The 18,420-nt window shown below is 39.7% G+C and overlaps 1 protein-coding gene across 2 annotated transcripts in view; it reads right to left on the bottom strand.

Moving 5' to 3' along the window:
- SHROOM2 (shroom family member 2) overlaps positions 1-18,420 on the bottom strand; it is a 135,119-nt gene that overhangs the window by 77,469 nt on the left and 39,230 nt on the right. For both annotated transcript variants that reach the window (XM_054386379.1, XM_054386380.1), the window contains exon 2: positions 3,145-3,296. In XM_054386379.1, coding sequence (XP_054242354.1) covers positions 3,145-3,296 — 152 coding nt within the window. The remainder of the gene's footprint in view (positions 1-3,144; positions 3,297-18,420) is intronic.

Here is an 18,420-nt window from a genome sequence, read left to right as displayed (position 1 = left end):
TCAGCCTCATGGCTAGAACAGCTAGGTTGCTTTTGCCCCTCACACACGTGCTAGGGATGAGAAAAAGAAGACTGATGAGAAAGGACTGAAGAAAATCCATCAGCTTTGCACCAAACTGCACACAGGCATGCATAGCAATGGGGCTCTGTTGCCTGTAGAGAATGGTCACAAATTCCCAGCAGCAAATCTGTGCTTTATTAGCTGCATGAAAGATCTCCAAAACAACATACATGAAAGTACTTGTGAATGACAAGAACAGCGTAGCTGCGTTTCTTATGAGAGTATTTCAGCATCAAACTTTCTGCCATTTCCAAAGATAGATCAGAATTCACAGATTGAGTAAGTTACTGCCATAAAATTGAAAAGCACTAAGAAAGAGGGATCTTTCCACTTGGTCTGAAGCTTTTTGTAGTAATTAAGACTTGCTGTCTTGGCAGATTCTTCAATGTCTATAAAACTTCTCAACCCTGAAGTTCTCCCTTTCTGTAACAGAAACAGCTGATGTAACATCGACTAACAAAAGTGCTTTTACTGGAATAGCCAGTGCGAGTTGAAACTGCTGAAGATCAACATGACTTGTAATAGTTGTGAATGCATTTTATTTTGCATTTATTAGCTTTAGTACTACAAAAAATTTGGGACAGCTTCCAGAAGTAGGTATTGGTGAAGACATAAACTATCACCTGTGAAAGAGACTCAAGTTCCCATAATTCCTCCTTTAAAAAGAGACAAATCAACTTCTTATACTACAATAGGTGAAAAGTATGCTTTTGTAGCTCCCTTTTCTATCAGTGCTATTTCACAGTAGTCAGTCACAGTATACCAGAGGTTGGAAGGGACCTCAAGAGATCATCAGGTCCAAACCCCCTGCCAGAGCAGGATCACCTAGGATAGTCTGCACAGGAACACATCCAGGTGGGTTTTGAAAGTCTCCAGAGAAGGAGACTCCAAACCCCCCCTGGGCAATCTGTTCCAGTGCTCTGTCTCCCTCCCTGGAAGGGAGTTTCTCCTCACGTTGAGCTGAAATCTTCTGTGTTCTAGTTTGAACCCATTGTTCCTTGTCTTATCACTGTGAACCACCGAAAACAGCCTAGTCCCCTCCTCCTGACATCCACCCCTCAGATATTTATAGACATTGATCAGATCCCCTCTCAGTCTTCTCTTCTCAAGACTAAACAGCCCCAGGGTTCTGTCTCTCTTCACAGGGGAGATGCTCAAGTCCCCTAATCATCCTCGTGGCTCTCCATTGGATTCTCTCCAGCAGGTCTCTGTCTCTCCTGAACTGGAAAGCCCAAAACTGGACACAGTATTCCAGGTGTGGTCTCACCAGGGCAGAGCAGAGAGGTAGAAGAACTTCCCTCGACCTGCTGGACACACCTTTCTTGATGCATCCCAGGATCCCATTGGCTCTCTTGGCCACAAGAGCACATTGTTGTTCCATGGAGAACTTGCTGTCCACCAGCACTCCAAGGTCTTTCTCTGTGGAGCTGCTTTCCAGCAGGGCAGCCCCTAACCTGTACTGGTGCCTGGTGTTATTTCTCCCCAGATGTAGGACCCTGCACTTGTCCTTATTGAACTTCAAGAGGTTTGCCTGCACCCAGCTCTCCAGCCTGTCCAGGTCACATTGGATGGCTGCACAGCCTGACAGGTGTCAGCCAACCCCCCCAGTTTTGTATCATCAGGAACTTGCTGAGGGCACTCTCAATGCCCTCATCCAGGTCACTGATAAAGATACTGAACAAAACTGGACCCAGTACTGATCCCTGGGGGACATCACTTGCCACAGGCCTCCCAGTTGACTCTGTGCCGCTGATGATGTCCCTCTGAACTCTGTTGTGGAGCCAGTGTTCAATCCACCTCACTGACCAACCATCTATGCCACATCTCCTGAGCTTTTCTATGAGGATGTTGTGGGAGACAGCATCAAAAGCTTTACTGAAGTCAAGATATATGACATCCACTGCTCTTCCCTCATCTACCCACTTGGTCATAACTTCAGAGAAGGCTATCGGGTTAGTTAGACAAGATTTCCCCTTGATAAATCCATGTTGACTACTCCTGATAACCTTTTTGTCTTCCATGTGGTTAGAGATGACCTCCAAGAGAGCTGCTCCATCACCTTTCCAGGGATGGAGGTGAGGCTGACTGGTCTGTAGTTGCCTGGGTCCTCCTTCTTGCCTTTTTTGAAGACTGGAGTGACATTTGCTTTCTTCCAGTCCTCATTTAACACAGCCTCAAACAGTGGTTATATTTATGTACTGCACTGTAATACCTGTCAAACCTCCGTTCTCAGCATTTTCTGTGTTGCAACAAAATTCTTTTTTCATTCTAACACAGTTATAAAGTTTCTTACATGAAAGACTAGTTGGTATAATTTAATACAAATAATTAATAATCAGAAAGTTCTGATTCATCAGAGTAGGAAATTAATAAGAGATATTTATCATTCTAAGTTCCTAGTTTAAATTTTTTTCAGTAGTTACAAGACTTAACAACTGTTCACTTTTGTCAAAATTGTTCTGTGAAAGTTATTTCTAATTCAGATTAGCAAAAGAAGTGTGAACTTAAAAGCTGCAAGTCAAAATGACAAAACAAAAATTTTCCACACGAAAAACACGTTCCATTTTGATAAACTCTTTCAGTTTTTCCCCTTCACCAATAATTAACTGAAAATACTCTTTACCCAAACCACATAAGAAATGCTTGAGACCTCAAATATTCCCACAAAGTGAGAATATGAGTTTCCAAAACCTTCCCATATAACTCATTCCTCACTGCCCAACAGGCCTGAACAGCAAACACATTAAAAAGCACTGCCCATGTTGCCACACAAAGGCCTCTAGGGACACAGGACTGCCTGCAAAGGCTAGCTTCAGGCCCTGCACTTCAGGAGGACAGAAATGAACAGTCACCACATCACAACAGCACTCACAGAATATATTGCCTCAGTTTTTGCTCTGCTAAATCTCCCCATGTCTTCGTCCATAAAGGGTCTGTGTTCAGGGGTGAGCTAACGCTGCATAATGTGCACATTAATAACACTAAATGAAAGTAGTCATGTTGCCAAATCTTGTCAATTTTAGTTGCCCAGTAGCTTATAGCCTGGAATGTATTTGCTTTTCCAGCTAAACAACACAAGCTTACCTTTTTACTACAAGCTTCAGTGTCTTGTGTGAACCTTTCACCAGACAGATAGCTTCTTGTCGGAAGCCAGAGAGGCCCACATCATTGATACCAACAATTTCATCCCCAGCCAGTAGCTTGTCCACAGCTGCAGCTTTGCTCCCATCTTCAATCTGCAGAAAAAGCATATCAAATGGTAGAATTATTGAGGTTGGATAATGCCACTTTGAAAATAATTACCTTTTAATATTTACAAAGCTGTTCATACAATAATTACTACAACAAGTAAGTGCTTAAAGTAATTTTTCAAGATACATGCAAAACCCCTATAAAAACAGAATAATGATACAGAGATAATTAGAATAGGAATGAAATGGAAGGGAGGAAGCCCCCTGGGAAAACTGTAAAGCTTGATGGAAATTTGTGAGACAAAAGCATCTGTGATCTTGAGCTCCATTCAATAGGTAATCATACTTGCAAATAGAGCTTTGGGCAGACATATTAAAATCTGGTTCTGTAAAGAAGGCAACTAATAATATTAAACATACACTTAGTAACAATAACCACACAGCCAACTTGAAAAACTGGCATGCAATGAAAGCCCAAAATACTACTCAAACTGATGTACAAAATAAAGTGATATTTACACATAACTTTTAGGAAAGTACATGAGAATTTACAATCCATTACAGCTAACTAACAGCTCTGGCTAGAATAGAAGAGAATGGTTTGTGAAGTGAGGATGGCCTGGAACACAAGGAAGAAAACTGATGCACCACACTGCTGAAAGACACTGCAATACTAAGGGAAATTCACTGGAAGATTAATTTGTTGCCACAGGCATCTCTCACATCCATTAAATTTTTACACAACTATTCATAACATGGCAAAATACACACAAGATAAACTAAGGAGCCAGGTTTTGGCAATTCCCAACCCAATGAAGGGGAAAAAACCCAAACACCACATGTTACCCATTCTGAACATTTAAAATAAAACTCAAAAGAGTAGAAAGTACCAACAATTTAAACTGATTTCACATCAGGATGATAAGGATATCATGATGTTATACAGGGAGAAAATCAGAAAGGCCAAAGCCCAACTAGACCTTAGTCTGTCTGCTACCTTAAAAGATAGTTAAGAAAAGTTTCTTAAATACATTAGCAACCAGAGGGGGGAATCCTTTTGGATGCTGAGGAAAAGGCTGAGGTACTGAATGCCTTCTTTGCCTCATTAGACCAATTGTCCTATTGCCTAGCCTCCTGAGCTGGATGACAGGGTTGGGAAACAGAATTGAATAATCTCCTAATCAAAGAGGTCAGTGACCTACTACACCACTCAGACACACACAAGTCTCTGCAGCTGTATGGAATCCATCCAACTGTACCAAGGGAGCTGGCAGAAGTGCTCACCAAACCATTTTCTATCAATTACCTGCAGTTCTGGCTATCTAAAGAGGTCCAAGTTGCCTGGTAGTTAGCAAACGTGATGCTCGTCTACAAGAGGGGCTGGAAGAAGGATTCAGAGAACGACTGGCCTGTCAGTCTGACCACAGTGCTGGGAAAGGTCACGGAGCAAATCATCTTGAGTGCTATCATGCAACATGTACAGGACAACCAGGTGATCAGGCCCAGTCAACATCAGTTGACTAAAGGCAGGTCCCGCTTGACAAACCTAATTGCCTTTCATGACAAGGTGACCCACTTTGTGCAAGAGGTAAAGACTGTGGATGTTGCCTACCTAGACTTCAGTAAAGCTTTTGACATCATTTCCCAAAGCATTCTCCTTTAAAACTATCTGCTCATGGCTTGGATAGGTGTAGTCATCACCAGGTAAAATCTGTTTGGATGGCCAGGTCCAAAGACTTACATGAATAAACACAGTTGGCAGATGGCTGCAAGAGTATTCCCTAGGGCTCAGTACTGGGACCAGTTCTTTAATATCTTTATCAGTCATCTGGATGAGTGCACCCTCCATAACTTTGTACATGACAAGTTGGGCAGGAACATTGATCTGCTTGAGGGATGGAAGGCTCTACAGACAAATAGTGACAGGCTGGACTGATGGGTGAAGGCCAGTTGTATGAGGTTCGACAAGGCTAAGTGCTGGGTTCTGCACTTCAATCACAATAACCCCATGCAACCTTACAGCCCTGGAGAAGAGTGGCTGGAAAGCTGACAAAAAAAGACACAGAGGTGTTAGTCAACAGCATCCTGGCTTGCATTAGAAATAATGTGGTCAGCAGGACTTAGGAATAGCAGCTGAAGTTTAGCCTGGAGAAAAGAAGGCTGAGGAGAGACTATCACTCTCTACAACTACCTTAAAGGAAGTTATAATGAGGTTGGTGTCAGACTCTTCTCCCATGTAACAAGCGCTAGGACGAAAGTTACACCACGGGAGGTTTGGATTGGACATTTAGGAAAAAGTTCTACACCAAAAGGTTGTCAACCCCTGAAACCAATGGCCAAGGGAAGTGGTAGAGTCACATTCCATGGACGTATTTAAAAGACTTCTTGATGTGGTGCTTTGGGACATGGTTTAGTGGTGAAGTTGGCAGTGCTGTGTTACTGGTTGGATTCAATGACCGTGAATCATTTATCCAACCTAAATGATTCTAAACATAGCTACAGGTTTTGAACACCTCAGGCACTCGACTTTCACAGTTTTTTTCCCCATCTCCTTTGCTGTCAGCCTAGCCTCTGGCTTCTGACTTGTGTTGGCCCATGATCTATTTAATTTTATTACTTCTTCACTTGCTCACAATCACATTTCCTGTAGATTTGGCACTTGGTATTCAAAGCAAGGACTTTCATTTATATCCTTATTGTACTTTGCATTGAGTACAGTATCTCTGAGTCCCACATTATTAAATGCCAGGGAACCTAGAAAGAATAATTGCTCATAATTGCCCCAACTGCAAAAAGTATCATAAAGAACCACCATCTTCTAAGACACCAAAATCAATCAATGAGATAAATCCAGAGGATTTATCTTAAGCTCACAGTACAGGTTTTAAGAACACTCCAGCAACAAAGGCATAAATTAAATGACTTTACAAAAAGCAATCTCTCTTGATGAAAGTACTCTGGGATGATCTCATATACCACAGCAATCTCATTGCAGGCACATAAAAGCTCTCTTTATGTAAGTTCAGGATAAATGTTCTTTAAAATCTTCAAACCTGTAAATCTAAGCCAAAAAGAATATAATGAAAAATGCTTAGTCTTATATCCCATTCTAAAATGCTCATTATTAATACTAATCAAGGAACTTTATTTCCAGAACTTATCTTAATAAAACCACATAATTAAAGACAGAGCAAGTTTCTATATCCTCATTGTATCTAGTTCTCAAGCAATGACTTGCCCTCTGGCCTGCTCATATGTCCTCTGAACATGAATTTACTAAAATACCAAGTTATCATTGCAAATCCTCAGTAAAGTCAAAAACATGGGAGCAAAAGTGGAAATTGCTTATGTGCAAGGAAAGGCTTCAGTTAAAGGTTGTCACGTACAGAGTGGCTGCCATACAAGGGGCCCTGAAATAAGGTAGAGCTGAACAAGAGAGCAGGCAACCTGAAACTCAGGTATATCAAGCCTCCTAAGGCAACTAACTGCAAGTCTATCAAGTACTCAGATGCATTTCCAGGTTGCTATTAAAACTGCATTTGGAGGTGTGAAACAGTACGGTAGAAAAAATAATGCAAAAACATCAATGAAAGTCAAAGTTGAATCACTAGAACAGCAGGGAGAAGGGCAAGCAGAGGTAAAAAAAAAAAGTGAGCGAGGAGCTGTGTGACACAGCAATATCTGTTCAGATGACACATTCTCAACTCCAAAATGTAGATGCCTATCAGTCACAGCCCTCATGCCCTGAGCAAGACATCCGTTGAATGATTAAGTGTGAGAAGCCCCTTAGCCCCACCACCTGGGACTGAAAACCTCAATAGGGTCCCTTTATAAAAAATATTTTTTAAAAAAGGGCAAAAATCTGTCTCCTAGGGTTTCAAGGAATGCTCATTGTCCTCAGTAAGCATGTTTGTTTTTTCTTCAGGCTGGCAATGCACTGAGGCAAGGAGTATTCAGTTACCCTCCCTCTGCATTTTCATTTCAGCAGGGAGGCTACACATTCCACACAGTGCAAGCTTCCCAAAGAGACTCTGGTCGTCCAAAACAACATTAATAACAACAACAAAATTAAAATAAAAACCTAAAAACAAAGCTGAAGCTGTTCTCAAGAAAACTGGAAGGGTTTTTTCTTTAATGATTTGCTCCTAGATCAACTGCAGTCAGGCAGAAAAAACACAAACCTACACATCCATGCACAGTTAAAGTTTGCCTGATCTGAACAAGCTTAAACATTTCACTTAGATCCCTGAAGGGCCAAATGAATGCAGTTCCACTTGACAATGTGCTTTCAAGTGGAAACCTGAAAATTAGCTGGACAGGAAAAATACAAATTCTTCAGTTACAATGGAAGTCCCTTTAGTCATTACAACTGAAAAAAAACCCCAAAAACTAGGCTTTGCACATATCTAAAGAAACACAGCCAAAAAATCCACAAGGAAAAGACCTCTTCAAAAATATTACCCTAATAACCTACTTCCTCTGCTCAAACTTGGATGATGCCATTCCAGTTTCTCCATCAGGTTTTCCCTTTTACTATTTACTACCCTCACCAATTACTGTTTTGTAATGGTGGTTTTTGGGGGAGGGGGTGTTGTTGTTGCCATTTTTTTTTTAATTCACCTATTAAGAAACATTCAATCTCAAACCACATACACTGGAAGTATTAATCCCAACCAAATTACATAAACATTGCAGAAATAGCAAATACACTTGAAAATTTCACCTTTTTTTCATACCTCAAACATGAACCTGTTTCACTCATGTACAGTCAGATATGCTATTCTGTATTCAGGACTTGTCTAACTAGCATTGATTTCTTTATGATTTTCAAAAAATCTAGGTTTAAGAGTGAAAATAAAGCCTTGAACATGCAGAGGGAGATTTTGAGATGAAGTCTTTCAACAACAGTCAAGAAGAGATCTGACTCAGTCACTGTCAGCAGACAGGTGTGACTGGATGCAACCCTGTGTAACACCTCTGCTCAGTCTGAAGTACTTGCAGAAACTGAACACCCATGAAGTACACATCTAAACATTGTTATAGTAATACCAGGCAACGAAAGATACAAGAAAAACAATCTACACCTTATTTTCTTAAAAATATCTGACACAAGCCTTCAAAAAAAAAATCCAAAAACCCCCAAACCCAGGTATATTTACACTGCCTATTTTGGATGAGTAGAGTTCTAGAAATGCCCTGAGACCATGCTTTCAATAGATATGAAAAAAACATACCCTTCTTACTATGATAAATTAAAAACAGTAAACACCATGACTTCCTATCCTTAGCAGGGACGCTACTACTACCCCCAAAAAAAAGTGTTTTCAAAAGGAGATTAAAAGGATGTTTGTCGACAAAAAGCATCTGTTTAGACAAGCTTGAACTCTCACCCTGCTGTCCCTAATGACCTCTCCATAGCCAAAAGCAAAGGCTAACTTTGGGATCTGTGCATCAGGGTTAACTAGAACTGCAGACTTCAGCCATTCTAACAGTATCTACATTAAGTGTCATATTCTCCCAAATTTATTTTTCCTTATAAAATCTCATGCCAACAGAACAGAAAATTGTATAAGATGCTGATGTAGATAACAGGATTAAAAATATGTGGCTGAAAAATACCAACATACATGTAATTCTGATATGTGAAATTCTTCCTGTGAAGAGCATGAAATGGGGAAAGAGCTGATCTGCAGAGAAAAGTCTATCAGCTAGATACACAAACACATCCAAAGGACATTTACAAGTCTATTTCCATTGTTGGCAATATATACAGGAGGGAAAATAATGGCCTATATTTGCATCTTTAAAAGGACACAATGCTGATCCAGAGCACCACTTCTAGAATATGACCTCTTAACTTCTGTGTTTATCAGGTCTGACACTTAAAATGCCCACATTCCTCTATAGGCACCTGTATAAACAAGCAGGAGACAGGTTGGGGAAATGCAGTGTGACAGTGTCACACAAGATCTAACTTTGTTTACAATGATGACAGTTTCTTGTCCATGCTCTCTTTGGACAGGGTGGGAGACGGGATGGGAACCCAAACCCAGACACAAACACAGGAAAACACAGCACCATTTATCAGCATTCTGCTATCAGCTGTGATAAGCTGTTTTATCATAATTCACTTCTCATACAGCCAAGAAAATTCTGTGGATGTTTGCCTCATGAGCATCTAATACAGATTTTTTTCAGAAAACTAACAATCTTCGTAAGAGGTCTTTAGAACAAGGAAAATGTGAGAACTGCTAATTTTTGTTTAATTCTGTGTGGATAAAAAGGAAAAATACCTTTACAGTTCAAGCGTGGCACAACTTTGGGGTATCAACTAAGATTAACAGAACTGACCCAGCTCCAGCTAGACATTCTGCAAATGCCACTTCAAGCAGCAAAGGCTACATTCACCAGCAAGACTCACGGGTCAAACGAAGGGAGGGTAAAACAGGCACAGGACCAAACCGGTGCAAAGGATGTGCATACACACAGCATCTCGCACAGGCAATCACGTGCTAGAAGCTGGGCAAGGCTAACATTTGATTTTTCATTCTTTTACATCCTATCTTTCCCGGTTCTGGGTTAGTACTCGGACATTAAAGAGACTGTTGGAAAGTCATCTGGCTGGGAAATAACATTATCCTCCTTTTACAGATGGGCCCAAAACAATGCAGGATGTCTGCAGTAAAGCAAGGAATTCAACAAAAACCTTCAAGTCACTGAAAAGTACCCAAAACCCCAAACCACCTCTACACACAGTGTGCCCAACACCCAGCAATGACCACCCAACATAACCTTTAAGGAACACCATACAAAGAAAGGAAAGCTTAACAGCATGCTACAAAAGCCTGCAAAACCTGGGGCTAGGCAGTACTATTCAATACTATTAACTTGGCAATTGCTGTACCCTGACCAGGCAGGTAAGTGTCTGCTTCACCTGGTGACACTCTACCATAACATAGAACTTACCTTCTCTGCCTGGTACCATTTCACACCCCCAGCCATTGCCTGTACTTGCTCTTCCCTAGATTTTGTTCAAATATCACAGCAAACAGCACTAATGTTTAGTCTATGGCAATGCATTTCCCTAACAGCTGTTTGTTTCTTCCCTAAAGGGGCAAGCTCATGCTAACTGCCACAGAATCTCTCAACAGACAGTAAACCCCACTTTGGTCAGTTGCACTTTCCAAGTGTCTTATATTGCAACATGCAGAAAGCAAGCTGGCAGGACTGCTGCCTTGTGTCAACAGGTGGCTCTTAAAAATCAATTTGGAAGCATTTTTTTTAAAGGGCAGAGTTCAGTAATAGGACACAGTCTACCACAGTCCTTTCTAACTGCTTGATCTTTGGTGTATTTAAAAGTTTAGGTATTTGCCCAGCAATCTTTTTTTTTTCCTCCCCTCTTTTAAAGAAATCATCGTATTGCGAAAAGCTGTTGCTTCGTACAGTTCTTTAAGTATTCAGTTTTTACAATTGTGTCCACTCCGCTGCTTTGATTAAGGGCTTGGTGTCATTTCCACTAGAACTGGTCATTTTTTTGAGGGGGATTTATTACAGCTGTAAAAACTGACTCCAGGATAAAATCTAACTTCAGTGTTCCTCAAATCATAAGTAGTTAAAAAGAATGGAAAAACATCCACAATTTCCCTTTTTAAAAAATAACACATACATCTAAGCTGATTCATACTTTATTACAACTACATTCAAAACAACACCTGCCATTATCTTGTGAGAAGACATTTCAGGTTATAAATCAACAGTTACTACATCTAAAAGGATACTTTTAATATATTTTTAGGGTATTTAAAATTACAGGGTCATCCAGGCTCTGCAAATTGAAGACCAATTAAAGTAAAAAAATTTTGAGGTTAAAAATTAAATAAATCTTTGCCCCAAGTCATAACAATTTCTAGATGAAAAGTATCAGGAAGAGAGACTTCCATATAGATTTGTAGCTTTTGAAACCTGAACAACATGTTTGTTTTTAAAGATTTTTTTTTTAAACGATCCAGATGTTTCAGTAACAGAAGTTGGAAACATTTCATCACTGCTGAACACTTCTACTAGAATGAAAAAAACCCTAAACCTCTGCTTTGAAAACAGAGATAATGCATCAGGAAAGGCAAGTGGGCTGCTTAGTGTCAGGGGTCGGTTTTTTGCTATTAGTACCTAAGCTTTGCTAGACATTTTACAGCTCCTAAAAAAAGTAAATAATTAATTACGTTCTCTATGTCAGAATCAACACAACAGCATTTGGAAGCATATCCAGACCTTTTCAAAGCAGAGTATTTCACCTCCACAAAGCAACTACATAGGTAAAAACTAGTATTTTTCTATGTTAAAAGAGTCTCTCCAGGGCAGCCCAAGTCTAGCAAGGAAACTTCCTAGCCCTTAGGCCAGCAATCATTCAAAGCAAAGCAAAAATGGGACCATATTACCTGGAGTAACAAAAAAGTCCAGGACAAGAATGAAGAAGATGGAGATACAGAAGCACAAGCGATGGAAGAAGCCTGTTGGCAGTGCTGATCTTGAACTTGAAGAACCATAGCTCCATTCCTTCCTCACACCAATGCAACACTTGTGAAGCATAGCTCAAGTTTTGATTTTTTTTTTCCTAGCACCTCATCAACGTCTAGACACCCTCCTAGCCAAGAGTTCAGGCTTGCATTTTACAGAAGCTAAAGGCACCCAACCCGAACGAACCCATCTGAATTCACAGGTATCTTATGCTGTTCTTCAACATATTTTTTTTGTTTTGTTCCAATGTAAGGTAATCTGCATAAGAAAGGAGCACATACCTGTGCTGCATACAAAAAAAAAAAAAAAAAAAAAAAAAAAAAGCAAAGCCAGGAGGCCAACAAGAGAACTTCTTTCTCTATAGGCAATTTACTTATTCTAGTAAACCTCCTACCAGAAGTCTGAAAGGGTTAGCTTATCTGTATTTACTTGTGTAAGTTTACTTATGGATGGTTATATACGTAAAGGCTGTTTATAAATGCAATCTGTGCAGTTAACGATGTATTTTTTATAGATCTACATTTTTGTACTTTCAGCCACTATGAACAACGATAAGAATGGTTAAAGAGGTTATGCATAGAAACAACTTGTATTTTATCTTTTCAAACTGATAACAGGAACAAACCTCCAAGATGAAAAAATACAACCTGACAAAATAATCTTTACAATCACAAGGTTCAAGGCTTTTTACTTGGAAACTACCATTCACTTCCACCAAGGTTAGCTTATCTTTCTGCCTTCCTGTCCATCCCAGGAATATAAATGTCACAAGCTGTCAAAGTGCCCTTGCCACTAACATAATGAATGCAATCCAACAGCCCATAAAACCACAGCAGACCTAAGGAAAAGTAGGATTTACTGACAAATCGAATTAAAAATAAGAGAAAATGAAATGGACTTTCTCTGTATGAACACATAGGTGTGCACTAATCACACCAGGAAAAGCCTCATTTCATCAACTTAGTCTGCAAAGAACTTTGATGTGACTGAAAGTAAGACATTGAAAGATCTAGTAGAAAGCAATAGAATGCTTACTGAAAACAAATGTCATCTATTTCATTCAGCCACTTCAGATGTCACCTTTTACATAAAATTTAAGTTACATCTAGGCCTGCATCTACAGACTGTTGTGGTTTCCAGAACAAAAAATATCAACTTCTAGATACAGGCAGCACTGATTAAGACCCAGCAACCTGGATTGTTAGTTTCAAAAAGCACTGTCATGGATCTCCAAAAAACAACAGAAATTCCACAGTGTTAGGTTTCCATTTTAAATAAGTTCTTTCAAACAGCCCATTTTTAACAGAACATTTATCTTGACAAGCTCAGATCATCATTGGGCTATAATCACACCTGCTATTTGGGACCTTCCATTTTGTTGTAGCACAGACGCTCATTTTCTAGACAATGAGAAAGTGCAACATTCCTTAATAACCCCAGAAAGAATATTCTTATCAGCTTCTGAAAACCTGATTTTATCACAAAAGTAGAAGTAGTTTTAATAGTTACCACTGAAGTATTAATTTAGGAACCCAGTGCTACAGAGGAGTGAGCAGAACAATGTTACTTGTCTAAGCAGCAATCTAACAACCAACCATAAATGAGGAGAGAATGACCTGCTCTCATAATAATTGACAGCATTTCTTCAATAAGAAGAGTTCACCCTTGCAGAATTACTCAGCTTTAAAGAAGAAAGGTCTCACTAGGGTGGCTGAATTTTAAAACATGCTTTATTTGTGGATTACCTTACCTCTTCCATAACTTCTTTTGCAAAGAAAATAACAAAACAAAAAACTTCAAAAAGTCAAGCTCCTCTTAAAATCTGAGGGTTTAAAAATCTGACAACAGACTTTGCTCTATGCATCAACTTTGACTCCCTGTTCAAGAATTGATATTCGTGCTCACAAAGCACCCAAATTACAGACTGAAGCTTTCCTTACTTACCATCTTCCTCAACAACTTCAATAATTAAAACCAAGTTCAAACAACACACATTTGTTCCTTCCTCCCTCACCCCAGGCAACCAACCCTAAAGCTATCTTAATTCATTATTATGTAATTTATAACAACCCCATTTACTGTAAGTATGTAGTACTTCACAATGAATAGATGTAGGTATCTGCTGACACTCTACCAAAGTTGTTTCTGCTATGCACTCTGTATGCAATTTCAATTATCCTTTCTTAAAGCAATGAAAGCTCAGAAGCTAGCGGGATGACCCTCAAGACCAAAATACCTGTTATTATAGAAACAGAAAAGACCTTGCCCTTAGTTTCTCCTCTGTTCTTGTTTATTAGTGTCTCAGTAAAGGAAGAGAGTTTCCTCCACTCCACTTTTACCCACAATTCAAACATGAAAAGGTGAAGAAAGCAAACACTAAAGATAGCATTAAATATATTTTTCTAGGGCAGGAACCACAATGCAATTGCTTCTAAAATTACCAGTCAAGGTAATTTCAGAAGTAATTCTGCAAATTGCAGAAAGGACTGCATGGTACTTTCTGCCCAAGCTGTTCCACCTTGACAGCTTGCAGTAACTGAGCTGACTAGAACTGCCAGACAACAGAGGGTCCCCTCTTGCCAAGACAGACTGCTAATACGATTAGTGCAAACGTCTCATGTTACCGCAGTAATACAAGTACCTCAATTAAAAAGCCTACAACGTTCCTATGCATTTATTGACAGTATGAAATAGTATCCATCTACCTTTCTAGGGCACATACTCATTCGAGAAGGGCATAAAACATTTCTGTACCTAGAATGAAGCCCCAACATCTTAAATCTGATTAAGGACAGCCTCCCTTCCCTCCTCCCCCCCCCCCCAAAGTCAATCAAAATCCAATTCTGTGGAGAGGAACAAATCGATAACATTTTGTAGCTCTAGGCTTCATTTGCATTATGATATTCTGCCCTTTTCACCCTGCCAGTGTTCTGTTGTCACGTATTTCAGATTTTAAAACAAAACAAAACAAAATCAAAACCACCACCAACAAGCAGTTTTACTTTTTCTGAACAGGCCTATGTGCTCATAATTTCAGGTTCTTCATTTTGTGTAGGTATTCTGTATATCATTCCTTAAAACTCTGTTTCTTAGTATCATTACTGAACATGAGAAGAAATTCCTCCCTCATAAAAAATTTACCATAGGAGTTAGATAGGGAAGCATTTTTGGCATCTCTGTATCTTGCCACCTTTTCTCTGCTTCAGAGATCTAATTCTGCCTTGGATTAATGAGATAATTAACCTATAAGATAATTATACTGAGTCACTTAATTCATACTCGCATAACAAAGGTTGTTTTTTTCTTAAGAAATTATAGGATTGTGCCATGAATTAGCAACTAATGCACTAAAGTCAACATGGTTTAATATAACGGAAATTTACATAAAGCATACAAATAGGAGTTTCAAAGCCCTGCATGAATTTAGCAGTAAATTGTAAGAACTCTTATACTCTCAAATTAAAGCATGCTTACTACTCTAAATGGCTGTTTTCCAAATTGGCTTTCACTCACACCTCTTTTTCCAAACCTTCATTGTATATTACGTTGATGACATAATTAGCTGTCAGAGCAAGCACATTACTTCAAAGACTTTTTAAAAAGCTTTAAAAAAAATAGCAAAACATTACACATGCAATCAGCTGCTTTTTCTGATTAAGGTATATATTCAATTATGACAAAACTACCGTGTTTGTTTGGCAAAAGTATCTGTCGTATGTGCAGATGCACTTACTAAAAGACATCCTGTTCATGCATCAAGTCACAGCTCCACTGCTCAGCACTTGCTCAAGTATGAGTGGAATTTCGGAGAAGAATGTACAATAATTGTTGTACAACATGACAAAATTTGTAGTTATACTTCTATTTGCCCACATTTGGTGGTGGGACCACTATACGTGCACATGTGCATCTCATCATACAAACAGCTTTTGTCTCCCACTGCTGCCTGTGCTGCTGAACACAACCACTTCTCAGAAGTGTGTATTCCAGCAGCATGCAACTCACCAATAAAAAATTCCTGTCTAAGCATGCCAGTTTAGGATGTCAACATTGCCAGGAGGCTGACTGTTCTAAGTATCACACTGCACAGGAGATTCTGAACTTACACATCTTGGTAACTGACAGACCATTAAAGACTGCTTGTACTGATGTTCTGAAATGAGTCTTTCACACAGTTAAGGAAACAGTATTTTGTGGAATCCAAAAGATATTGTCAGTATTATTTATGAATACCATGAAACAGATGTTTACCTTTGAGAAAAGACAGGTCTTAAAAGCCTAACATTAAAGCATGTAAGAGCTGGAAGCAAAGCAGTATTTTACACCGTTTGATAGTCTTGACAAATACCCACACACATATTTCTTATGATCTTCAGAGGAAAGTAACGTGAGTTTTTGTAGACTCCCCACTATAGTGCTTATAGTACTTACACTCAAAACTTGTCTTTCATTCACAACCCTGTCACAGAATCAGAATCATAGAATCAGTCAGGGTTGGAAGGGACCACAAGGATCACCTAGTCCCAAACCCCTGCCATGGGCAGGGACACCTCACACTAGATCAGGCTGGCCAGAGCCTCATCCAGCCTGGCTTTAAACACCTCCAGGGATGGGGCCTCAACCACCTCCCTGGACAACCCATTCCAGGCTCTCACCACTCTCATGGTGAAGAACTTCTTCCTCACGTCCAGCCTGAATCTCCCCACTTCCAGCTTTGTTCCATTCCCCCTAGTCCTGTCACCACCTGATAGCCTAAAAAGTCCCTCCCCAGCTTTCTTGTAGGCCCCCTTCAGATACTGGAAGGCCACAATAAGGTCACCTCGGAGCCTTCTCTTCTCCAGACTGAACAGCCCCAACTCTTTCAGTCTGTCCTCATAGGAGAGGTGCTCCAGCCCTCTGATCATCCTGGTGGCCCTTCTCTGGACACGTTCCAGCATGTCCATATCCCTCTTGGAATAGGGGCTCCAGAACTGGACGCAGTACTCCAAGTGGGGTTTCATCAGAGAGGAGTAGAGGGGGAGAATCACCTCCCTTGACCTGCTGGCCACACTTCTCCAGATGCAGCCTTCCCTTAAAAGTATACTGAGCAGAGACCTGATTCTAAAATCAGCGAAGGATTCCCTAGATAAAAACAATGAATTTTATTTCATGCAAAAGATCTACATATCTAGGCTGAGATTCAATCACAAAGGAGAAGTATATTTGTAAGCACAAACTTGGAGGTTGAAATTTCAAAGCAATCTTAAAAGTTATCCTGCAAAGATCAATAGGTCACAAAGCATTACTGGACTTGGCAACATGCAAAGTTCAACAAAAGCATCTCTCATCACTAAAAACAGTGAAAAAACAATCGACTCTTCTGAATGATACTCAAATATTTAAACTGCATACTACATTACAACAGCCACATACTGCAAAATTATGTTTGCTTTGTATTTAAACTCTCTGAATATTCAGTAATTTTTACATATTTAATTGTAAGGAAATACCAAGATTTTATTTATGATGGTAAAAGAAAATCGAAGGTTTGACTAAATCAGCAGCTGGAAAACCTTCTGGCTTTCCAAATGAAATCAGTAACATGTTTCTGCATCGTTTGTTTTGGGGACAAAGACTGACCAGCTTTCTATACAATAATTCATCATTTTGAGATCCAGGAAATTGTACAGAAAAATGTGGTTGAATGATCAACATTATGTTAGTTGCATCACAAACTCAGTCAAGAGGATGAAACGTTTTTTAAAATAAAAACTGCAGGGGCATGAATTCTAATAATAAATCTGTTATCTGAAGATACCTGGTGTATTTGCTTCATGATTGCCTTCATTCTGGATCACTGACTGTGTAGGCTTGGACTTCAACTGGTGCACAGCTAGCTGCAGGGTTGAACCATGCCACTTCCAGAAACTTGGGGATGTCTTGCACTCTTGGATAAATCCATCATTTAAACAGTCTCCTACCGTATCTGAGCTGAAGCTTAAAATCTATAGCTCAAGCTTACTTCAGGCTGACCATGAGTCTATTCAATCTTTCCAATTAAGTCAATTTGTTGCTGCCTTGTACTATAGAAATAACTAGCTGTTTCTCAAAACAGCCTCAAAATTTGGGTGAATTAATGCATTTTTACCCTCCAGTAAATCCTTCCTGAGATTCCTCATTTGGAGCTGGAGACTTATGTGGGTGTACTTCAAGATGCTTAAAAAACAAAACCAAAACACCAAATATATGGAGCGAGGGGTATACTGCAGAGTGGTTCTGCTCTGAGTAGTTATGCTGAGGACTGGGCTACAGTTGAGCAGGTTGGGTTTTTAGATGATGGAGTATCTCCCATCCTTTACATGCTAATGACAGAAGCACATTTTAATCTCAGATTATTGGGAAAGGGCTTTGGAAAAGATGTTATTTTAGCCAAACATCCGATAGATGTGGAATATTCCGAGTAGAGAAGAGTAACTACAGCTTTCTGTGTTTCCACGTGTGTTTATGCAGTACCCCTCTACAGACATACATACAGGGAGCTGAAATCTGTACCTAAGACTGCCCACTCACCTCTCCTGCAAAAACCATTCTAGTTATGGTCTGCAAAAAAGAAACAAAGGAAAAAAATATTTCCTTTGTACTCTCACTCTGGCCCTACCAGTCCAGGATTGCTTCC

The sequence above is a fragment of the Indicator indicator genome, chromosome 1 (assembly GCF_027791375.1).
Source record: "Indicator indicator isolate 239-I01 chromosome 1, UM_Iind_1.1, whole genome shotgun sequence".
NCBI lineage: Eukaryota > Metazoa > Chordata > Aves > Piciformes > Indicatoridae > Indicator > Indicator indicator.
Note: the sequence above shows the minus strand (reverse complement) of the source record. Positions and strands in the feature narration are given on the sequence as shown.